This window comes from Aythya fuligula, chromosome 27 (assembly GCF_009819795.1).
Source record: "Aythya fuligula isolate bAytFul2 chromosome 27, bAytFul2.pri, whole genome shotgun sequence".
In the NCBI taxonomy this organism is placed as follows: domain Eukaryota; kingdom Metazoa; phylum Chordata; class Aves; order Anseriformes; family Anatidae; genus Aythya; species Aythya fuligula.
Window position 1 is genome coordinate 2,892,775 of NC_045585.1, and position 25,764 is coordinate 2,918,538.

The 25,764-nt window shown below is 44.0% G+C and overlaps 1 protein-coding gene across 1 annotated transcript in view; it reads right to left on the minus strand.

Moving 5' to 3' along the window:
- The window catches only part of DOCK5 (dedicator of cytokinesis 5), a 79,642-nt gene extending 60,965 nt beyond the window's left edge, over positions 1–18,677 (minus strand). Inside the window, exon 1 of the mRNA XM_032204232.1 lies at positions 18,528–18,677. Coding sequence (XP_032060123.1) covers positions 18,528–18,570 — 43 coding nt within the window. The 5' untranslated portion in view covers positions 18,571–18,677. The remainder of the gene's footprint in view (positions 1–18,527) is intronic.
- Between the last annotated feature and the right edge of the window lie 7,087 nt (positions 18,678–25,764).

The window sequence follows — 25,764 nt, forward strand, 5'->3', positions numbered from 1 at the left end:
TAATTCATGCCTGCTGTGACTTCCAGTGCCTGCAGAGACCCTCATGGGGCGTGTGTGTAATTATTGCACTGTTTTTAAGGGGGTTGCAGGGATGGTACCGGGCTTATATGGCGCTGCTTCAGCAACTTATATATACCCTTCAATATCCAACCATAATGTATTAAGCCAAGATACTCAAAACTGACTGGTGAGCTGGACAGTCGGCTCAGACACTGTGAACACCCCTAGAGGGAAAAAATTCCATTGATATTTTTGCAGAAAAACTTGTATAATGTTTATGGGAAGACAAACATGACCGCAGAAATCAGAGCGTTGTGCTGAGGAGCGCCGCGTATTGCCAGGCACCGGGAGCATTCATCTGGGAGAAGAACCAGTTAATGTTGGATTTGAGTCGGTTAAAAAGAAACCATTCTGCTGGATGCAGCAAATAATTCCGCCAGGATCCGTGGAGGTCAGCAGAAAAGTGCAGCGCCCGGCCCAAAGGAAAGCAAACTCCCCACGGCCGTGCCTCCTGCAGCAGTAAACCTGCCAAATCCCGAAGTTAAGCGGGGACACTGCGAGCCCCTGCTTGGATCGGGCAGCCCCAAATCTCCCCCAGGTGGAGCAGGAAGGGGTTTGGATCAATAAAACCATCTGGGCTTCCTTCTGAGTGCCGGCACGGGGACACAGCACACAAGGTGTCGCTCCCTGGGTGAAGCCAGGCACCGAGCAGCGTGTGGATGGACACGACTAATCCCATCGCGCTGCCAGACTTAAGAGATTTAAACAGCAGCATCTTAGCCTGTTCCCAGCTTGGCTGATGACATTGTGTCTTCCGAAGTTTCCTCCCGTGGTTGCAGGCTCCCTGCTTTATTTGCTGCCTTCAAATGATTGTTTCAGGGCTGGGCTTGACGCGAGGAACGGCTGCCTTGTGGGAATGCACTTGTGCTTATCCCTGTAGGGTTTCCTACACATTATTTCTAGCTGCCTGGGGTTTCTTTGGGACAAACAGACATTCTATAAGCACAAGCCTGTATTTTTCCATAAAATTGCTGCTTTAGCTTCGGACAAAAGCAGTTTGAGCAGCACCAAGCACCCAACAGAAAGGTGGGCGGGCATCAGACGAGCCTTTCTTCGGAGAGCACAGGCAGCTCATTCAAAAGCCAAGAGCACAACAGCCCCGAGAAGAGGGAGCACTGAACGCAGCTCCCTTCCCCTCCAAAAGCACAACAGCCCCAAGAGAAACAAGTTACTATACAACTCCCTTTTCTCCCTCCCTGCTTTATAGGGAAGATTTCTCATCCCCAAATGTAGCACTTACAAGCTGAAGGAACACGCTTCTGCCACCGTACATCAAAGGCAGGCGAGATTTGTTAATATCTTGCTTTGCTAGACTGAATGAAGCAAGAACAGAGGGCCACTGTATATAAAGTCTCCTACCCAACGGTTATGTGCAAGGTTATAAAAGACAAATTGCTGGCATATTTTCCCTGGGAGCTCTGCTGTTTGCAACCGATGCTTCCTGCTGCTCCAAGTCAGCCCCGTCTGAAACTGTCCGTCCGCAGTTATTTGAACTGTTTAGCCTCTTTTTCATCATGTGTATTTAATCTGACCTCCTTCCAACTTAAAAGGAAAAGGAAGCCACACATAACAAACACGGCCACGGCACGAAAAAATAAAAATCCTTCCTACGAAAACCTGACAGTGCTGCAAGGAGGGAAGAAGAAAAAAAAAAAAGAAAATAAAGACTTTTGTCGCAGAATTTGTAGGAATATGTGAAGTTAAGTCTTTTCCCTTCAAGTTAAACTTCCATTGAGATTTTGTCCTTTGAAATTCACTTCAGAACAGCCTTTCTGCTCCTTTTGTTGCCCTGAATGAAAAGCAGCACTGAAGTCTAACAGATTTATTCTGAACAAAGAGGCAGAGAAGAAAACCCCGATCCTTAAGAGATACTGGGTTTGTTTTAATGAACTTATTCTTCAAGTATAACTACAGGCGATGTGTTGTATCATTTGATTTGCATGAAGGAGGCTCCCCAGTTTGTTTAGCAGCAAGTAGGTTTAGGAAATATTTTCCTCAGCTGTGCATTCAGCCTGAGCACTTCACCGGCAGGGAAGGTCAGCAAAGTAAATGCTGGAGGTGGTTTGAAGAGGGCAACAGATAACTTTATGGCCGATGACAGCAGCCAGAGTTACGTAGGTGAAGATAAGAAGCAATTTTCATGCTCCAGGGCAGAAGGCGACTCCTCAAACAGATCTGGAGGAACTCCCCAGGCATTGCACAACTGGGTGAGCAAGGGGGATGTCAGGGGGTGCACGGCTCGGTCTGAAGCATCACCCAACAGTCAGCACCATGAGCAATGTGTGGCAAAGGACACCTCCAGGGCAGCCTGGGCTTTCCAGGGCGCTGAGCAATAGCTAGTGGTGAGCTGGAGGCTTCTGAGAAAGCAGAGTTGGATGCAGGCTGGCACAGGGCAGGGTTCTGATGGGAAGAGCAGCTTCCGTTGTCAATCTCCAGCTGGACGAAGGGACAAGATTAATCACAGCACATTCCTGATTCACCAGAGGTCTGTCAGCAATAAAGTGAGCCTGACCTGGCTTTTAGTGAAACCAGTGGGAGTTTTGGCAAATATTTCAACGAAAGCAGTGTCAGGCTTACTCCTTCAGTTCCTATTGGCACCATTCATTTGGGAGGAAGGTGACAGTGCCACCAGCTCCAGTGCCACTTGTATCAGCTCTTCAGAGTGCAGCTGAACACATACATCCCTGGAGAAGTGACCTCCTGCACTAACGCAGCACCTTTCACATAACAGCACTGACACACGACAGAAAGGTAGTGATTGTTCTCTCTTACATGCAGGGAAATTGGAGGCAGAACTGAACGGCACATAGACTTCACCTGCAGCACACTCATGAAAACTAAATATTAATTCCTTGAGCCATTTTAGCCATAAGAGCATAATTCATTTTCAAGACAGCTTGAAAAGGGAAGCTTAGCTAAAACATCTGAAACGAAAATGAATGAGGCAGAAACTGTCACCTACCATTTTGTGTTTAATTCAAAGCAGAGTAACTTGCTTAAACGTATTTGAAAAGTGGATTATTGGCCTGGAAAACACAGCCACTGCCAGATCCGCTATTTCTTACTGGGCTCAAAATAACCACCCCTCCACCCATCCCAGAGACCCGATAACAGCTTCCAAATACCACGTCCCACTTCTCTGAAGTCTGCCCTCGCCACTATCTGATAGGAGAGGGCTGCGCCTTGCTTCCTCCGAACAAAGAATCACATTCAGTGCTGCAGCAACGACCAGACTTCATCTCATTACATCTTTCAAGCGAGGAGTCAAAAACTTCTGTACGGAACCAGAAGTATGTGCCTTCATGCTGCAACAGCCCTGTGTTAAGAAATGGCATTTAGGCTGGACAGGCCCATTCGGAGAAGCCTGGTATGCTGTCTGCTGCCAAGACGTAACCAAAAAAACAGTGGCTTTATTTAAAAAACAAGGAACTGCCCAAGGAATTAATTCTTAATGGGAACAAAGGCTTTTTGGTGTTTGAGCAAAAAACTGTCTTGTACGACCCAGGAATTTGTGTCTGAAAATTTGAAAATAGCATAATTAAGATTTGTGTGGCAGATATCTTCAGAAAAGCAAGTCATGGTTCAACACTGGGAAACATACATGCTGTTAGGCAAAAAATGACCCCTTCTGAAATGGCTGAGGCTGACATTCGGCCTCGATTCTACAAACTTCCAAGCGAATGCTCAGTATTTTGAATGTAAAGCAGAATAGTGGCATTATTTGGATAGAAAGGCTTAATTAACAGCCATTATTAAGCTTCAGAGTCAATCATTTGATGAGCTAGAGATAGACCTTGATCATCTTACTGATTCAGGCAGACTTCTTGCACAGGAGTACATTTGGAAGGATTCTTACTTATCCTTAAAATCATTCATAGTTATCTTAAAAAATGAGCATTAAAAATGAACTGAGAAATTAGATAATCTGCCTATACATGAAAATATAGTATGGCCTTTCTAATTTGAATTCCAAAATTGTCACTTTTGGTTAATTCCTTCCATGTACCATGAGAAGAGCAGGAGGATTCACACTGTCCTCAACATGCTTCTAACACCCAGAGTCCAGCCTAAGACTATGCCAATAACCAAATCCAAACAGGGATGGGAGCTGCTCACCTGCCAAGTGTGATTCCAGAAACCCAGTTGATAAAAAGCACGCTAAGATGTTTCTGATTTCTTCTGAATATCAGAGTATTATCCTGGAGATGGGACAGGCTAATAATCTAAGGTTTTACAGTCTGCCCTGCACAAGTGCTCTGATTGCCAGATTTGGGATTGGGCAAGATTTCCTCTTCAGTCACGCTACCACCAACATTTGGATATTCCCATCCTTCTCCATCACAGCCTGTGGATCATACGCTAGGATCAATGGTTTAATCTCTCAAAGCCTGGATTGCTTTAGAGAAACCCAACTTAACGACCTCACCCATGGGAAAAGGGACGGCTTCACAAGCATTACATAAATGTTCCAGCTAGATGATCTAATGGTCTCTGATGGCTTTGCACTCTACCAACAAAAACCACAGTTGGTTCCACAACAATGCTCTGCATCAAGCAGCAGTCCCAATGACAAATTAGCCCCTGTGCTTTAATTAGAGATTCTTAGTAGATTCGGATCGGGCAAGCTGAGATGATTCAGAACTATTGAAGCAAAAGACATACTGGTTATAAAGGAAAAAGAAATAATCTCCATCTTTTCATGCCTACAGAATTCCCATTAGTCATCTTCCCTTCAATTATTTATTGCAAAGCGTTTACACCACAGTGGCAGCTGCCTGAAAATAAAGGAGATTCTGTTCCCACGGTACATCTATCCTGCAATAAAGGCTAGAGATATATGTCCTAACCATAATGCTAATATTGATATCAGTAATATCATCTCAGCATAAACTGCTCTGCCTCTTCCTAAGCATGCTTGGGGTAGAATTAGCCAGACTGCAGCTGCTTCAGTGATCTGAACCACACAGATACCCCAGTTACGCTGACAAGACTGTACAGTAAGTTTTCCTGATGAGCAGTGACTTTTCTGGGCTTACTTTTGTATCAGTGGCTAGCAGAGGAAGGCCACAGAGTGTTTTGGTTATAGCACTATGACATACTAAACCAGTGTCTGTATGGGCAGATACAACACTTGCACAAGCCTTGAAATCTCGCCCACTTAGTCCCACATTTTGCCCGGACAAAAGAAATTTAAAGTCTTAGCCTCTCTCGCTGCCTCCTCCTCAAACGAGGCCATGGAAACCAACAGCAAAGAAAACCTACAGCAGGAAACCCACCAGAAACCAAGTCTAGCCAAACACACTTGGGCATTCACACAGACGTGTATCTGCTGTTTTTACATGCATAGTAATTTTCTAAACTATCTTCCTGAAAATAAGTACCAGAATAATGCACAGCAGAGTCACAGTACATAGTAGGAAGTAGCATTTATATAGGTAACACACACACAATTGTTAGCTGTGTAATTTTCTTCACCAGGCTCTCTACTTCCTTTTGTTATTTTCACTCTAAAGAGCCCTTAGGGGTTTTAAGCTCAGATAAAGAATTAATCTACATTAGCTGTCTCAGCTTATGTCTGGAGTAAGAGGGAATGCTGTGAGCCAATGGAGGAATAAATCAGAACCAGTGTGGGAGCCAACTCCTACACTACAGACAATGTATCCCAGTGCTTGATTTATCAAAATGAATTTCCTTCTACTAGCCCTACAATTCTAGCTTCCTTGGAACATCATGAAATATCCCCTTTTGCAGATACACAGAAAAAGAAAATAGCCTGGCCTCTCTCTTCTTGAAGATTTACACTTTTATGAACTTTTTTTCAGGCTGCCTTGATCCATCTTCTTTCTACAATCATTTAAGGATGTCTGCAAGCTTACCTAGACCATACTTAAGAGGAAAGCCCTTGGCTTTGTTCGTGTTGCTCTACCAGCCTCCATCTACCTCCTGCAGTCAGTACTGCTGCCCACCTAACGGTGTGCAAACTTACAAAGGAAAGATAAAATCACAAAGTGTTAATGTCAGTGTAAGACACTTTTAAGGCCATGGTCTATTCCAGGTCTGGTTGATTTAAACCAAACAACAAGCAATAGCATGTCGGTGTTCAAGGGGAATGAACACGTGCAGGAGCAGCCAATCTGGCACTCACGTGCTACAAGCAGCTCCTAAGTCCATAAAGACGACAACGCACTGCTTGTTGGGTCTGGAAGGTGTGCCTTGACTTCACGGTTCACAGTCCAGCTGCCAGAAGATCTTGCTGTTTAATCGAGCCAATCTTCCTTTAGTTGATAAAGGAGAAAAGCCACCAGTGACACTAAGCTGTCATTCAGAGTGGTACTCAATTCTGAGCAGCATGAAGCTGGCTCAGGGAGGAAAGGTGCCGCAACAGCTGCCGATGTTGTTATTAATACTGCAATCTGCGAGGTCTCAGATCCTGGTGCTATCAAAGCTGCATCCTTCACCAGCTCTAACTTCACAAAACACATCAATCTGGTGTGTTAACTATTTCATTCAGTCACCACGACATACATTTAACTGTTTGTGACACAGCGACCTTCCCAATACACACGATCCAACACAAGACTGCTCCTTTTCATCTACTGGCAAGGCTACAGGAACTGGATACCATAATGACAGGTGACTTACAGATCTCGTTAGGTTAATAGGTGCCTGATATTATTGTAAGGTGTGTATCTTCCACGCCTTGCAGGTTTATTTTGCCTCTTTGAAATCTGAGCAGTAACACCTAGCCTGAAAGACTAGTATTTTCCCAAAGATATATTAAATCACAGCCTTGTCCTTTAAAGCATTGTTCTAACTTCAAAACACTTTCATCTGTCACATGATCCCAGAATTCAACAGCTTTACCACTGGCTTTAGCTGTGTCTGAATCTGGTTTGTATTCAGGTTGGCCCACTGGTATCATGAGAAGCCCTGGAAGTATTATGCATCTTCTCTGCACTTTCCATTTTGGAGAGCCTTGGAAGAGAACAGGCACATAAACACTCTGGGCTATCTCCTACAGAACAAGGATCCGTACCTACAGCCTTCTGAATACTGCAGTGCTTCTAGTCTGGTGTTGACAACTGCACATACCTATTAGAGGGTTTCAATCCAGTTTTCACAAAAGTAACCTCTGATTTTGAACATTTCCATTTTTGTGGCCTGTGAAGAAACAGATGCTCACTCACAAGGCACACACAATCACTGCTGCATTTTACAAAGTGTGTAATCACCCTGTCTTTTACCTCCAATCCTGCAAGTGTACCTTCTGTGCCTAAAAAGAAATAGCACAAGAGCAACTTCTGAAACAAAATTTTCAAGCAGATTTGTAGAAACAAAAGAACGAACCAAACAAAAAACCGCACCAAAGCAGCCATCACTTGATAAATTGGACTACTCAGCTAATTTCCAACTTGAAAGTGTGTGGCACTTTCAAAAGAATTAAGTGAATTTGCCACTGGCTTTAAATTACTGTCCTAGATCTTACTGGGCAAAACATCAAAGGAAATTAAAAGAAAACTTGGAAATACTACTGTACAGAACTGAGTGCTACTATCTAATAAGTTTTCACTGTATGCATTGCTTCCAGAGGGAGAGAGGGCAGAGATGAGAGGAGGTCTAATGAGTAAAACACTTGAGCACGCAGTCCAAGTGTGCCTACAGGCTAGTCTTCAGCATCAAGTTCACTTGAGTTAAACCTTCAGCATTGTCTCCTGCTAGCATCACACCTACACATAGCAACCCTGAACTCAAGCTGACAGACCCACAGGGAAAACACAGCTAAGGGATCCCATTTCACCAGCTGCAGCCCCAACCCACCAGAAACACAGACACAAATTTGTGTCCGAGTGTTCCCAGGCCTCCAATGCTTTCCCCTTTCCATCAACGTACTTGGAAAGAGACAGACGAGCTCTCACAATTTGCATGAGATGAATCCATAGCACGGCTTGGCCAACTCTAATTTCAGGAAACTCGGGATATGCTGCCAAAAGCTTCTCTGCTGCCAGCAGACAGCCCCTCCGTGGAAGCTCGCCCTTGAGATAACTCATCCAGGCAGGACTAACACCAGTAGCATTTCTAATATGCATAACCAGAGGGATTTCAGTCGGCCTCTGGACCTTTAGTGCCTCCTATTCCACACGGGCTTTGGAATGGATTGCTCTCCATAATGGATGTCCGTGGTTTCATTTTATTCCTGTACATTAAACTCCACTTCTCTGTAGCTCGAAGCACCCATTACACTGTCAGAGCACTGAAAATGTAAGTGCAGCAAGAGTAAGACCTCCAATATTTAAGGCAGGTACTCCTATAAATAAATAAATACAACCACACACACACAAACCCTCTTTCCTAACAAATTGCCCCCTGTTTATCTGTGACAGTTTGTAACAGCATTAGAACTATCTAACTGAAGTTATAACCTGTTTTATTACCAGGGAGATCAAAGCAGCACCCTTCCCAAGAACAAAAAATTATTACTACCGCCTTTGTATCTCAGGGAAATTTTTGCCCAGATTCAGCACTTTCCAGGCCGAGGCCCACTTTTATTGCGGCAACACCTCCAAAAATGAGAGTGCAAGTGGCTAAAGACTCTCCACAGAACCATCACGACTGTTTTTAGACACATCCTGACAACGTGCCAGACGCCTATCTGAAAGCTTCAAGAGGCTGCCAGAGCAATTCATCCTCTGAACAATGCTCCCCGCTCTACTCCAGGGAGATCTTCCTAGGAGGTACAGTCTGTACTGTACCAAAAAGACCTTTTTTTAAATCATGTAAGCTGGAAACTTAAACTGTATTTGCAACTGGTCCAACGAGGACTCTTAACACCCTCAGTCTTTAAAGCCAGCAGTGAACTGTCCACCTAGAAAGCAGTCCAGTAATTCCTATTTATGTTCCTGGCAAATGCACCAAAATTCATGACATTATTTTAGGCATTCTACCACAAATTAAATGCACTGGAGCTGAAAACACAGTCCTCACTTGGTAGCAAGGGGATAAATGCATTTATGACTTTGGACTAAGACAGTTTTAAGCTTAGCCATGTTTGTGCCTTTACCATGTTATCATATAAAAGAAACTCTGACAAATTTCTGTTGTATATTTTTCCACTTTTTAATGACAGGGTGAGATTATTATACCTGTATTCTTTCTCGATCAATCTGTAATTGGTTGAAGTTTTCCCAGTTTTTATAAACTTTCATCAGTAACTTCCATAGCTCCTAGCTGTATTTGTGCTAGCAAATACAACCCCATGGCAAAAGAACTACAGGAATGTGCAAGAGGCCAGTGTGAAATTCAGAACCAGGCAGCACAGCCGGTACTAGTGAGGTTGGTATTTCCAGCCTGTTGACACCTCTGAACAATTAGCCTGGTATCTAATTAACAGAAGACAGCTCAGCAGAAGCTCCAGAATGCAAGCAGCAGTTTTGGATGCTTCACAAGAGCTAAAGAGGCTTCACTGTTAAGAAGACAGAGTGAGACAGATCCTGAAAATCAAGACCGTCACATCTCAAGCTCGATACCCAGAACTAGAGCAGCCAAAAGTCACAAGACACTTGCACAAATATTGCTTCTACTGTGCACAGTAAGAATAAGCCACGAAATGGGTACAAGTCCTTTGCATGTCAGCAGTGCCTTTGAAGTCCAGAGGATTAGTTTCACAGGGAACTACTTAAGAAATACAGTAAGCACCAAAAGCAAGGGAAGACAGACTCAAGCTAATACGGATTAGCAAAAAAAGAGAAAGGACTCTGGGAGCAGTAAGTTGCATGGTCAACTTACACACCAAATAAACTTTAGACACAGCCGATAAACTGAGGAACTTAAAAAACTGATTAAAGAATTAAGAATAAAAATAAATAAAAAAAAAGAATAAAGAATTAAAGAAAAAATACCACCGTTAACTCAGAAAGAAAACATCAGATATTGCTCTGAAGAGTTCAAACTTCTTGCTGTCAACAGCACCAAGGTTTTTAGCTTTCCTATTGAAAGCTTTGCAGTTATTATCTTCAACATTAACTGGTAGACACAAATCATAATAAACAAATGGAGGAAGAACACGAGTAGTTATGGAAAATGTGTGTAGCCCTAGAGAAGAAGACAGCTACTTATATACCAGGAATGGGTTCACGGTAGCTTCTCTCTGCCCTGGAGAAAACAGAGCTGGGAAGGCTCTAGATATTCTGGAAAATAAAAACAGACAAACAAACCAACCCCTATTTTGCTCTGTAATTACAAGATCTCCCTGTATTGGTTCCACTACAAACTCTGTAGGTACATTAGAACTAAGAGGTTAATTTAACTTTATTTTTGTTTTCTATCATGGAAAGAAAGGAGCAACAGGCTGCTTTTTGTTTTTACTGAGACACAGTACAGATCAGAAAACTAATTTTAGGAATCTGGTAAGGGAAACACTCCAGTCAAAGTCAGACAGTGCTGTTTAGCCTCTGTGGAGAGCGAATCCTAAGGCTATTAAGTTCTAGACTTCGGATTTATAACAACTGTTGTTAGCAAACAGGTAAGGTTTTTAATTCTATCTTCACTTTACATTCTGAAAGCTAAACTCACTGTCCTTATCACAGACTTAGGAAGGTTTGCCCAGAGCTACAAACATCTATTACAAAGTATAACTACGTATGGATTGCAGAGCTTTCCCACCTGTGCCTCCTTCCCTTTCATTACCACAACGCAGGCTACGAAGGCAGGAAGCTTCAAGAAGCCAGGGTTGCTCGTAGCTGCAGAGCAGACTGCTGATTTATTCATTCTCTGGCTGCAAACTGAAATCCAGCACTGCTGCTGTTTCTATATAATTTAAAATAATGATTCCAAACACATTGAGATTTACTTGGCTGTCAGCAAGTAAACACAAATAAAACATGTATTGGGCCATGCATAGTTGAAAGAAACATTTAAATCTCCCCCCTTACTTTTATTGTTTGGTTTTGTTGTTGCTCTTTTGCTGTCCCAACAGGGTCTTCTGTGCTATGTGCTGTAAGCTTCAAAAACACTAAAGCACTTGCAAAAATGAGTAATCCTATAGAAGACTAATAATGGGATGTATTATACTCTGCTGACATACAGAAAGCACCCATAAAACAGCTGGCAGGCTTGACCTAATGTTCTGCCATGATGATATGATCTGCAAATCTGAGCTGCTGCCGGCGAGACAATGGCTGTAACTCGAGAGACTAGCTGCAAATTTTGGCAGGCAGGGTTCCCACCCAACAACGCTTATCTGCCCTTAAAGTTTCAACTGGGCAAATCTTGCCCATAATAATCTCTGTCAGCTCTTCGTTCCCAGGCAGAAATAATTGGAAAGTTACAAACTGGTAACATGGATAGGAATGAAGAGAGAGAGCACAAGGATGCTGGAAATGCAGGGGTGGGAAGAGACCTTGCAGCAACACAGCTACACTCAGCACTTGGAAGTTTCTGCACCTTTGACAAAGAAACATGTCAGAAGAAAATAGTACAGCAAAGCATGCCTAAGCATGATCTGGGATCCATCTAAAAATTGGATAAGAAGCCACAACTGGAATTTTCCAAGGATGTGAATGAAACACAGCTTTCAGCAGTCCGTGGTTTGGGGTGTTAACTCTGCCTGGCTTCCAGTTAAAATCCGGGTACAAAAGCCCCAATCCATTGCTGCTGCAGGCACAGGTTCCTTCCTGGTTCCAATGGCTACACACAGCGCTGCTCTTAAAAAACCTCTCCCTAACATTTGCTCCCACACGTAAATCCAGCCAGGCACAGCTCATCTTTATCACGTATGCTCCATTTCCATTGTTACATCTTTGTTCAGTAATTCAGCTTCACCTCAAGGCCGCACGCTTCTTGTTTCTATTACTCCATTACTGCCACTTCTCCACATTCCTTTCTGTAAGGGGAAGGAGGGCTGGGAAGCAATCACTTCATCAGATCTCTTTTTCTTTTTCCTTTCTCATTCTTCAAGTGAAATGAGCAGTATCCAATAATTCTTTACACAACAGAAAACAAAAACAAGCGAACAAAAAAGCTAAGCAGCTGCACTAAGACTTAAGAGGTACTTCTCTCCAACCATTCCTGGAAAAAAGTAACACAGCTCAGCTGTTCTGTTGTGAAAACTCTGAATTTCTATCAACCCTGACCAAAAATAAAAGTGAAAAAAGCACGAACACACACACACAGGCACAAAAAATCTGGTAGATAGCTCAGGAGAGCTCCCCCCCCTGTTGTCTCAAGCACTGCCCCTCCCTCACAGCCTCTTCTAAATAAAGAATTTTCCACTTACTGGACACATGCATTTGGACTGCTCTTTTACCGATTTAGCACAGATGAAGTTCCTTTCAGAAACACACAGAAGAGAACAGGATGCAAGCTTGTACAAATAAATTCTGAAGCACACGACCAGTTTATTTTGTGTTGAGTGAAAGCCACTGGGAGACTAACTTCACTTTCTAGAAATCAAGGTGAGAGTGAGAATCTTGAATCTGAGAGCTTGCAGGAAAAAAGGTTAAGTGCGTGTTTCAGAACAGCCTGTCAGCAAAAAGCAGTGCAATGTGCTTTTTGGATGAGGATGTATTAATGCAGTTGAAAGCGTTATATAAAAACAGGAGATGAAAACGGAATCAAGATGCAATAAGACATGAATGACATGGCTTTTTCTTCAGTCCTTACAGTATTTTGCCCTAATGTAAAGGAAAAGGTTAAATCACATTAAAAAGAAAGAAAAAAAAAAAAAAAGAAAAAGAAAAAAAAAGAGGATGCTTAATAAGATAATGCATTGACAAACCAGGTGCATAAAACCACTCAGTGCTTTTCTATACATAAAGGTCTACTGAAGTGATGTAAGTTTTAGGTATTCCTTCTGAAATAAAAAAAATAATCTGTTGCTGCCCACATGGCAATACATGGACCTTCAATCCAGCCTGAACTTATTCCTAACCGATTAGCTGCAATCCAAATAAATCCACCTTAAACCCTGCATGAATACTGTCCATCAGTTTTGCACTGATTTAGGTAAATATATTATCATTGTACCATTTTCCCCCCTTTTTAAGCAACATCTCCCATGAACCTAACCTGATGTAGGTCTAAATGTCTAATTTGATATCCTTAAGCACACTTTTCTGAAAAGAAAAAAAAAAAAAAAAAAAAAAAATACTTAATCTGGGCTGCTCGTACAGCCAGGTACTCTTGCATCCAGATGCAGCCAGATTCTTGCATCCTTCTGGAGCCTGGGCAGGAAAGCAGCACACCAGAGTGCACTTAACGTTGCCAATTAGCAGCAGCCTGCAGGAAGGGGAGCACAAGGCAAGCAGCAAGTTGAAACAAATATGAAATTTGCTCTAATTTGACATGATGTACTGCTATCAGTGCTGTGAGCCTCCTTTGATCACAGACTGGATTTCGAGACAACTTTGCAGAAGATATATGAAGTCTGAACATGAAACCAAGACCTGATGGCCAAGCGTATCAGAAGTCATCACAAATCAAACCATTAGTAAGAAAATCTTATTCTGCAGCACTCTCTCTTCCTCTCTGATCCTTTGCATTTCTGCTCACATAAATCACAAATGTAGCTGCCAGGGACTGGTTTACATTTGAAAAATTACTGCCATTCCTAAGACATGACGCAGCTGATTGTAACTCAACCACCACATGGTATTTCAGCAGAGTAAATACTTCTTTGCGACGAGAATAGTCCTACATGCTGGTCCCTCCAGCAGGGAGAAATATAATGGGTTTAAAAGGTCACCAATAACTATTAGGGGTAATTACCTGTCTGTTAAAAAAATAAAAATCTATTCAACGCCCCCCCCACCCAATAAAAGATGATAGATTGAAAACTTGGGGGCTGCTACTTGCCCCTGTAACAAATAGCTGCTCTTGGTAACATGGCCGAGGTATTTCAGCCCTAGCAAATGGCCCCGCTGCTTTTGGAACTGGATCAAAACAAGCCAGCCCCTTTCAAACAGCCACCCGTGTATTTGCATAGCTGGAATACAACATGTAAATCCCTGGAATGGGATGTGAAGAGGCAGAGAAAGCTTGGGAATTAGAGCTGCCCAAAAGTTTCTCAACTTTTTTCTTTAAAAATGAACCAAAATACTTTCCACTAAACTACTTGAAGTGCTTTGTTCAATTAGATTCCCTTGGGCCCAACATTTTACGACACTTTCTACCCAAAACACAACTGATTTTGAGTCTATAAGGATTACTAAAATACAAACAATTCATTGATACACCTCATTGACCAGTGAAGTTTTCTGGGCTCATAATAACACACGAAGTTATACATCTAACAATTTTGGAAGACCATAGGCAACAAATAATACCTTTGGTTTCTCCTGCTCCTTCCAAGCAGAACATGGCAATTTGTGGCTTTCAGCCTTTTGCTGCAAGCTCTAAGCTTGCTGTTGGATTGAAGCATTTCGTGGTGTGTGGAGCAAATGTTCCATTACAGCCTTCAACTGCAGAGGCTCAGGCACGATAACCTGCCCAGTCCCAGCACACAAGCTCTATGAGCAGCTGTTATCCCCAAATTCTGGGTGAAGAGACATTTCAAGAGGTGACCACAGCAGTGCCTCCAGGTGCAAGCCACCAACCTCACCTGAACACGAGCTGTTCTGGACCTCACGCCTCTAAGCTCTTTCAGCAGAACTCCAGTTGAATTCTTGTTGTAGGAGACCATATTTGTGAATTGAAGGGTAGATACATACACAAATCACCTACAGAACTGTAAATAAACACTTCTCATCCTGTTAGCTCACAGTCAGAGGAGACATAGAAAGCATGCGTACCTGACGCATCACTGCTGTCATCTGGAAACTGCTCTGGCTGGAAACCCAGCACTTTTTATTTCTGAACTGGTTTTGGGCTGGCTCAGTTCCCCGCCCTGGCTTACCACGCTGCCATTGCTGCTTTTTCAGACTGCATGAGGCAGCAATCAAAAAAACGGGCTCCAACTACTTCTGATAGCAGCCTGGATACACTGCAATAGAACATCTTATCAGGGGGATTGGACTAGACGATCTTTCAAGGTCCCTTCCAATCCCTAGCGTTCTGTGACTCTGTGATCTTATCATTCCACAGACTCCAGATTTCTCTCATACTTCATGCTGAAGCCAAGCACCGAGAGCACGGTCTCTTCCAGTCCACAAAGAACACTTACAGGTTAAGAGCAGTTGATGACCGAAGAAAGAATTGCTTTTACAACTGAAGTGGAATACTTAAGCTAAAGTTAATGCAAGCCTGTGTCACTGCCAGCAGGAAAAAAAATAAATAACTGTGGATTCCCTAAGTTAATCATTTTAAAACAAGCAGAAAGTAAAAGTTAAAAGCTGCGGGGAGCCATTCAGGTATTCTTTCCTCCAGTGCAAACTCTTTTGACAGAATAGAGTCTGTGTGAAAGCCATTCTGCAAGTGCCAACTTCTTTTTGAGAAAAGCACTGCTCCAAGAATAGGCTACTTCATCGAGTCTGGAGCAAAGACCGTCCAACTTCGGTATCTTTCCTTCCCAACCTAGAGGTGAAACGTATTGCAAGGAAGCTTAGTGAGGCCCCCAATTGCTGCTTCAAAAGGCATGATGTTGCCCAGCAGACGATCAGCAGTGTTTCTGTCCCTTTACAAGGCTGAAGGTTCCAAACTCACATCTGTTACTGGGTTGAAAAGTCATCGAGAGTGAGAAACTGAAAGTCATTTGCCTCTCACGTATGTTTCCCTTAGGATGCTGTAATTTCCAGTTTCAAACTCAGTCCATATGCCATCAGCAGTATCCACGCTAAAGGTAGCACTCACAGGTTTAACCAATTGAGAACAAAACTCCTGGAAGTTTTGTTCTCTCAACCCTCAATCTGTAGAATATAACCCAGGAGATAAACCATTCTGAACCGAACCGCCAAGATTAGACAAGTGACACTGAGTCACACCGTTAACTTCTCGGAATTTCCTACTGTGCTGGTATGATTTACAGGGGTGTATTTAAAAAATAAATAAAAAAGCGAGCAGCTCTGGGTTAGTTTCCAAACTGCGGATTACTAACAAACCCAGCGTGTGTTTGTTGTTTCTAAAAGGAATGAACTTCTAGCTTTACGCTTCACAACCATCAAATTGCCCACGCTACCAGTGAGTGAAGTTCTTACCCTCCACGGGCCCACACTACAAGAACCAGTGGCATTGCCCTCGTCGCAGCCACCTTCATATTTCGTACCACCAGGCACCCTGGCTAGCAGACATTATCAGCACAAGAGGCTCACAATTTCCTTTCAACCCACGTCAATTTCTTGAGATTGAGGCATCAGGAGAAGAAGCTTAATGCCCCTGCTCTGCACTTTTCCATACAGAAGTGGATCTTTTTCATCTCATGTGATCAGACTACACTCTATCCCAAGTATTAGTACCCCTACAGACTGAAATTGAGATCCTACAAACAGCCATGAACACGCTTAGTCTGCCTATGACGAGTAGGCCTGATTATTATTTCTGACAGTCACATTAAGCAGGAATGCAGAGAGGACTGGCACCTGAGAGCAAAGCTTTAACAGGGCACAGGATGCAACCGCAGACGGGAAACCGACTGCTCTGCGAATATCAAACTGACCAAATTAAGATTCATTAACACCACCTATCAGACACTGCCTGATAAAATTTGTCACTGCATAAATAATTCTGTTTACTGCCTGGGAATTAACTCCATCAGCTATGTTGCAAAATAAAAGCAAGAGTGGAAGCAGTACAGCCTCTAGGTCAGTTTGGTCCATGAGTCTGCAGGCAGGGGAAGTGAGCATCCTTTTCACACAGCTGTCTGAACGCACAGACCTACGGGGACGCTTCCCACCAGCACTTTTTGGTCGGCAACATAAGGGAAGAGGTAATTTTTCCTCCACCCTGCTTACTCACAAGCCAGTGCCCTTTGTGGAGAGGAGATGTCCTAATCAGCAGTTGGCTGAAGCCAGCACACAAAAATCACCCCGGAAGCAAGATGAAATGTTGACTAGAGGAGTGCCTCTGATTCATCCCGCTGCCCAAGGCCATTCTTCAGGTAGCAGAGCCTTACTCAAAGCTGTGCTTAAAAAAAAAAAAAAAAGGGCACAGAAAAAAAAAAAAAAAAAAAACACACAACGATCTAGCCCAGCCATTCAATTATGATTATGCAGCTTATTTGGTTGTAATACCCAACATTTTTAATTCCTGACGCTTGGAGTAATCTCACTAAGTCATACACACGGGCTGCCACGTACAAACAGCCTGGGCTGTTGGCTGCCCAGAAAGAAGCAAAGTTCAGGGCGTACAGCACTCCACACCCTCCTGGTTACCAGAGCAGAACTAGATAAGGCCGTGCTGCATACGGTACCTCTGAAGCTATTTAGCCAAACTTAAGCCACAGCCCCGCAAGGAGCAGGCTGCCTCCCTGCAAAGCCACTTTGCAATCAAGTTGGTTTTCAGAGTCACTACGCAAAGCTGCGCTGGATGAGGTCCCTCATTTTTCAGCCCAAGGACTAAACTTGAACAAGCAACCTCATGGGAGCTGGGGCAACTGACACTTGGCAAGCATGAAATGAGAAATTTGCCTCGCATCAAAAAAAGTCCACCGAGGAACCCACAGGGCACAAAAGAGCGCCCTGCATTAAAATAAACTGTAAGGAGCTGTGTGTCAGTCATGGCTTCCTGCATATCGTTCCCGTCCAATTCTTGCAATCAACCTCAGAATTGTGTGGTTTTTGATTTGTCACGCTTGCAAGAAAATGGGAACTTATCGGCAGCACCACTGGTTATGTTCCGCCTAGAGAGAGGCAAGCCACTGTCCAACCTCCTCCTTTTAATTGTTATCGGGACAGGGCAGAAGGCACAAGGTGCCAGTTAAGCCTTCGCTGCTCCTCCCCTCACCTCAAAATATCACTGTCAAGATTTCCACCCCCCTGCAAAGCCATCCCCCAGAATCCCCAATTCCCACACTGCAAACTTCTTATCCTGGCGTTACTTTTCCTATCCACAGCTCCGTTTGGGGACAACAGCAGGCATTTCTGCTGCTACATTAGATCTCTCCGTGCTGTTAAACACGCTGCAGAGGCAAAACTACAAAGGTCAGTCCTGAGCCCACAGACCCAGAGCTCCAAGGGCGGGCGCTGAACGCAGCCTCCATCCCCACGGGTCCAAAGAGTGGATGCCGGCAGCTGAAACTTGAAAGTGGAAGAGGGCAGAAACTGGGGGAAAAAAGAAGGTAGCAGTGGAGGAAGTGTGGGGAGGAGAAAGGAACCGAGGGTCTGCGGGCTGAGCAGCAGGGGAGGAAGAAAAGCCACAGAGCAGGGGAAGCGAAGGGAGGTGCTGCATGGGGAGGGCTTGGGGGGGGGGGGAGGCACAGGGAGCTGCGAAGGGGGAGCAAGGAAAGGGGGGAGCAGGGAAAGGGGAAGCAAGGAAAAGGGGTGCAGGGAAAGGGGGGAGCAAGGGAAAAGGGAAAGGGGGGAGCAGCTGGGGCTGGCACTCACCGACGCCGTACTTCTCCCGCTTGGTGGGGATCCAGCGGGCCATCCCGGCGGCGCTTCCCCCGGCTCGGCTCGGCCCGGCTCGGTCCCTGTGCCACCGCCTCCCGGCCCGGGCCGCTCCGCCATGCGGGACAACTGCCCGCAGCCGCCCGAGTGCCGGCCGCCGCCGAGCGGCAAGGAGCAGAGCAGAGGGGAGGGAACAAGGCCGGGGGCGGCCCGGCACGGCTCGGCTCGGCTCGGCTCGGCTCCGCCCGCTGGGACTCACCTGCGGCCGCTCCTGCTGCTGGAGCAGCCGGGGAGCCGCTGGCTGCAGGCTTTGCTGGAGCAGTGAGCCATTAAGGAGGAAGGAAACTGAAGGGTTAGTTTAAAAGTAGTGTGGAAAAAAAAATTAGGAAGCTTACGGGGCTGTGCTCTGCTGAAGACACGAGGCTCTTGCTTGCAGGGCTGGGTGGGTTCCTGGTGTAAGCCTCCGGTGAACTGGGACCTGCTGGAGAGTTTCAAACTGGTGACAGAGACACAGAATGGTTAAGGTTGGGGAAGCCCTCTAAGGTCATCTGGTCCAACCGTCCCCCTCCCACCAGCATCACCCACTGACCGTGTCCCCAAGCACCACGTCCAACCTCTCCTCAAACACCCCCAGGGACTGTGACCCCACCACCTCCCCGAGCATCCCATCCCACCGCCCGACCTGCCCTGGGCTGTGCGGACAGCTGGGGGTTTTTACAAAGCCAGCTGGACCTGAGAAGGTCCAGGTCCTTCTCCCTCGGGGGCTGTAAGTCACCAATGTGCTTCTTATCCTTGCAGTATGCCTGTCTCCAATGCAAAGCAGTGAACACTGCAATGTGTGACTGTTTGAAAACGCAACCACCTGTATAACTGCACTAAAGCACAAGAATGTGGAGAAAAAATAATCTTATCTTCCAAGTGAGGAGCACTAGGGGCAGCCCTGCTGCTCAGCTCATGCAGATCACTTCATTGCTGATTCACAGCCTCCATCCCTCCTGTGTGTTCCAAGCATACCTCCCATACCACGCTCTCCCATCTATGAGTTTCTTCTAAATTTAATTTGCCTTCATCTCCACTGACGCCTCTAAGTGGCAGAGTAACATAAATGAGAGTTAAGTACTGGTAATTTGCCCTCTCCGACAAATAAACTTGTTCTTTGCCAGCCAAAACTTTAAACCCAAGGCCACCTGATATCACAGCACCATCATGCAATATTTTGTGCTTTTTAACAATACCTGGTGGTCTGTCATCTAACAAGAATGCGTGGCCTACGAATCTGTTGCATGCCCAGTCCATTACTCATCCAGCTGTGATGTGCTGTAACGTTACGCCCAGTTCCCACTAGAGAGCCAAACCCTTCTCTCAGACGATGTTTTGATCTCCCTAGGGCTGCTCACGACACGACTGGGGTGCTCCCAACTTTGTTCAGCCGTGTGCTGCTGAAGCACTGAGCAGCAGAAGGTTAAATGTGGACACGGGCTCTTTCGGTACCTGCACGGCACCTGAAGGGTCCACGCGGAGTTTGTCAGTGTGTGGAACAAGTTGTAACAACAAAACAGCAAGATTTGCAAGCTGGAACTGGTTAACTAATCTGTTCTGTACAAAACACTCACTCAACCCAGCCAACTGTGCCTCTGATGCTGTACTGACACCTACCTGAAGTCGTCGTTCTTATCCACAAAGCCTACAGTACCTCTAGCTGAAGATTCGGTAGTGCCACTAAACACAGACCTTGTAGGGGTTTTGTGGTGAGCTGAAGGCTTACAGGAACGGCATGGGGGCATCCAACAACTTCATGCACTTGTATGAAGAGCAAATATTGAAGCATTTTGCAAATTGTTTTACTCTGGAAGATTCACCCAAACTTTTTCTCTAAAAGGAAGCTTAATACTGCAAAATTCTTGGAGACCTTAACACAAAGAACAACGCAATTAGGCTATCAAGACAACTAAACGGGGTGATGGTTGGTCTAAGCTCCTCTGATCTGATCTTGCACTGTCTGGATTCAAAAAATATTCCCCTATACTATTGGGATAAGGCCTCTCTGTGACCCTTTTGCAGTGTGTGGCAGAACAAACGATGCAGAGGAGACGGCTCCTCTTGCATCACCCCACATTCCTCCCTGTCCAGGGAACTTTCCATCCGCCCTGGAGGGCTGCTTTAGCCATGCCTGAAGTGTTAGTCTTACAAAAGCTACAGTACTTCAAGCTAAACATTCCTCGCTGCAGTTCAAGGTGCCACGTGCGTGCTAACACACAAGCTTAGCTAAAATAACCCTCCTTTGCAAGAGAAAAACACCTCTTTCTTTTCTGCCAAAATTTTCTTCTGTTCCATTTAGCGACACTGAGCAGTAGTTTTCTGTAGCATCACCCCAAAACGAGAAGAGAGGCAGTTTGGTAAGCGTCTGGAGGTGACCAGGGAGGGACTGTGCAAAGTGCCTGGATCTGAGGCCAGAATATTAAGGGAGAAAAACTCCCTTAAGGAGGAGGAAAACGCAGTGAGTTTTTGAAAGCCCACCTGTATTCTGGCTGCCAAGGCCTTTGGCTAGAGGTTCTCTAACCGAGTCTGCCTGACAGCCTAGCACCTTGATTTTAAGATTCCTGATTTTATAGTTGAGCTGGCTGAGCTGCATCAGTATTTTCCAACCCAGTTAAAGCAAATTCTTGGCAGCAAATGAAAAACAGAGCAAAACATGAAAGACAGACAAGCAGCAACTAGAGTAGCTGCTTCTTTTTTTGTTGTTGTTGCCTTGTTTTTTTTTTGAACGGAAGTAAGGGTAGTTGGCGTATGATTCATCAAATACAATGATTTGCAAATATTAGGGCACATGGAATAGGAAATTGCAGCTATCACTGAAAGTCAGTTTTATTTAGGAAACTTTTTATTTAATCTTATGTTACCAAATGCATTATTTTTTTTAAGTTCAACGCTTAAGTGCAGTTTAACCAGGGACACTAATGGTAAACAGTCTGGACCCTGTTCTTCTCTGCCCCAAACAGAAGATAGCTAAATTCCCATCAAGGTTACAATTAGAAATTAACTCTGTTTACATAAATACCGCATCAAAACCACAAGACTGAGGTCATGCTGCACATCAGAGTGGGAGAGAATTTGGGTGACGGGGGTTTATTCACGTTAGTACACTAAGAGCACCGTATCGCTTCTGTGCCTTTTACCTTTCACAGCTGAAAGAACAACGCAATTGCAATTGATCTGACTGCTGGAGTAAATCCTTTATCTACACTTGTCACTTCAAGACGTAAAGTTAGAAAGAGCCACATGTCCTAGAAACATTTCTCAAGTACTACCCACCTGCATCTCTTTCTTTGTGGAATAACTGGAGTTAAAGAAACGTAATTCTAGTGCCCTCCGATGTCCCAAATAAGAACTACAGCAGCTAAAGAATGTACTCACCTTCATTGGATGAAGGGAAAAGGCAAAAAAAAGTTTTTCCTGCAGCACTAAGCACTCTCCCAGTTGGATCTCCAGCCTGGATCCTACCTAGCTAGGTGTTGTGCATATACAACCAAAAAAATATGGTACTGGAATCAAGCATTTTACAATCTAAATTAACAGAAAGGACGTGGAAACAGAGTGGAGAAAAAATAACAAAACTGTATTGTTCCACAAAACGTTAAGTGGTTTTAGCACACCCCCAAAAAAGCTCCTACCACAACTAAAGCCACCTCTTCATTAGTGTAATAGTTCAAGCCTTCCTGCTGATGAATGATCAGGTCTACTTCAGAAACTGACCCTTATTTTCTGATCACTAGCACAAATCGTAAATAAAAACCAGCAGAGTAAGCAATATAATCAGCTAAATATGCAAATATATTCATACACCACAAATAGGAGAAAGCCCCATTTACACCCAGCTGCCTGCACATGTTTTATCGTGGAATAACAATTAACCTTATCTAAAGATCTCACAGCCCAGATATATAGTTATATAGCTGAAGATTTCACTGCACATTTTGTTATCCAAGTAAGGCAAATGCTTGTACGATAACGGTAGTTTGGTTATTTACTTGGCATTATCATATTGTCAGCTCATTTTGTTGTTCTGTTAATGTCACAGGGATATTTCTAAACAACTTGTCAACAAAACCACTGTACGGACCACCAATTTCACTGGCAATTTTTTTTTTCTTTTCATTCTGGATTACTCTATACCAGCAGAGCTGTGAGAAACAGCAAGCATTCATCACCTAAGCTGTGATTTGCAGCTACTACTACCATCTTTTGATCACCACCTGGGAGTAAGGTGCAACAAACTTGTCCAGAAGCACTTTCTGCTACTTGAGAGTGAAGAGCAAGCACAGGACGGTGTAATCAACAAGTCCATGAATTATGTCAAGATCCCTCTCTTCTGCAAATACGGTTTGTTCAGACCTCCTGCAGTGATGGAAGGAAACAATTTCTTCACTGGAAGAAGTACACAGCAGCTCTGGGCACAGCTCATTGACCCAAGGCCCAACATAAATGGGTGTTCACTGTTTCTGTTTTATTTATACACAGCATAAATTGCTTCTTAAGCAGAGCATTCAGTATTTCTCTGAACAGAGCAGCAAACTCCCCGGGAGGCTAACTGCATATGATAGCAAACAGTTATCCTGCACGGTATTCTGGGCTGGTAAATAAGCAGAACTGTGGGCAAACAGTGCTGCTGAGAGGACCAATAATGGAGAAAATGCAACGTAAAAGTTGTTGCTTTTGTGTAAAAAAAAAATCCCCAAAGCAATTATGTGATTATGAAGCCGTGTTTCCTTCCCAAAACTGATGCACGTCTTGGGGACAGATTTGTAAAGGTATTTAGATGTTTAATGATGCTGTTAACGATGCTAGTAGGAATCTGAGAGTTACCTCAGAGCTAATTCGTGTTGAAATTAATGTAGGAACAGCAAGTTTTGCTAAAAGCCACTCAGGCTTAGATTTGCTAGTGTATGTCCCAATTAATAAAGACATGACACTGCACGTCCCAAGCACCGTGCCGTGCAGCCTTATTAGCTCAAATCCAGAAGCTGCAGAGATGCTGTCTTCATATGAATTACTCTGTTGAGTTCAGCAATGCCCAGAATCTTCCACTGTTAATGACTCTAGGACCTGTAGTCAAATAATAGGCAGGTACAGGTTTCTTGAGAGGTCAATAGGACTTGATTTCTCCTCATCAGCAGCAACTGGCATGATTAGCATCCCTAGCATGGGCCATGGCTGCAGCCCCGAAGCTCTGCAGTGCCCTTGGATTCCCTTCAAGCCAGCCCTGCATTTCTTCAGCCCTAATGAGGCAGAGCTGTTCGTTTCAGTACAGTTATGCCAATGATAAGCTGAGGTAACATGGTGCTGAGTAGCAGAACAGTTTGTTAGACAGTCTTAGTGCTTTTTCTCAAGAGGGATTCTGGATGAAATGTAACCATCTCCATTTCATGATTTTGTGCAAAAAAATCCAAAGCCATCTGAGTACCGAAACCTGACTCCTTTTCAATTAAACAGGAATGGGGACTATAACAACCCTTAGGCAGCTTTGAAAAATTCTGCCTTGATGTAACCCTAAGTCAGATGAACAGGTTCTGAGTAATCAGTTAGTTGGCGTTTCTATTTTAATAGCTTTGTATTTTCATGTCTGAGTTTATTAAAATTTCAAAGCTTAGTTTTCCTACCCCTCCTCCTTCTGTTTCTTATTAAGGAAAGACAGAAGAATCTTCCCATCTAGTCTGCATTTTATCCAGATGGTGATCTCTTCCTTTGTTCAGGCATGAATCCTATCCATGCAAATCAAAGCACCAATCACGCAATCAACATCTGCAACAGTTGCAAAACTCATTAGGGTATTTTGCTTCATTAGAAAGTGCAAGGTGTTAACACCACCTCTGTAACACTTAAGGGTATGTTCAACACTGCAAATACCAGCATGATGCATGCATGCATTTACTTACCTGCACCAACTTGATACAAGAAGGCCAGACCTTACTCCTGTAGGTTCTGTTAAGTCCCAAATTCAATATTCCTGAAATGAAACACCATGAGAAACGATACATAAAACAGTAGAGCATTCAGAGATCTTGCTTTAAAACTGCTTTTAACTATCTTCATCATCTACAATTTGCTTGAGCCCATTTATTGCTGCCACATGCACTGATAAAGAATCCCATGGGCCAGCAGCAAATCCAGCTCTCCAGCTCATGAATGAATTGCTGCTGAAAGCCAGACTTTATTATTCATATTAGTAACTCATTAGGTGGGCACGATCCTCAGTGGATGTAAATCAGCACAGCTTCACTGAAATCCATTTTGTTTGCTTTTCACATTTCATGCCACAAATGTTGCTCTTAGCGATAACAAGAAGGGTTGTGACTTTAATTTTAGCAGGAGATCATCTGACTGCTACATTTCAGCATGGGATGCCAAGACCTTTCCCAACAGCTGGGTATCAAATTGTTTTATCTCACTTTTGAACTCCTTTTAAAAAGGTTAGCAGGAGGCAGAGGCAAAGGTTATCTTGCAATTCCCTTTGTCGGAAAGATTGCTGCATGTTTCATAAAAAGGTTTTGCAAGTCAGTGGCCTCAGGTAAAATCTCATAATCAAAACTGCTAGACTGAAATTCGTGGCTATTTCTAGGGAATAACAGCACAAGCAAGTTTGACAGAACTCCGAGACCTTCAGCGCTCTGAGATTTTATTGCAAAATTTGCGAAGATAAAAAGATCCCCATGACCTCGTCCTGTCAACAAGGGATCTGATGAGGTATGAGCTACCCAAATGGAGCCTGCCATAAAACAGTAAGCGATGGCAGCAGATTTAAGTAAACAGCAGAATACACATTGTCAACTGCTGTAAATGAGTAATTCTCTACCTGTGTGGGTATTTCTCTGTAGATTTACACTAACTGACTTGCTGCCAGAAGGGCAGATAGGTATCTTTAGTGCATGGCTGAAACTGGCCAGAAACTTCCACAGAAATGTCCCTTATCAAGGCATGTGAGTGGTTTGGTGTTTCGTCAGATACCAAGAAAGGGAATTTGCTTGTGTGGCTGAGGCTTGTGTCTGGTTAAGTTCTAGGTTAACACTCCCTCCTCAGCTACCAACTTGAGCTTTACAACTTAAGAATGATGAAAAGCAAGCAGCAAGTAACTTACTTCAGAGATAATTGCCATACTCTGGTTTAACCATTCCATTTTACTCTTTTGCTATTTTATTTAAAGACCACTTGAGGCTAGAGGAAGAAGCCTGTAAATATC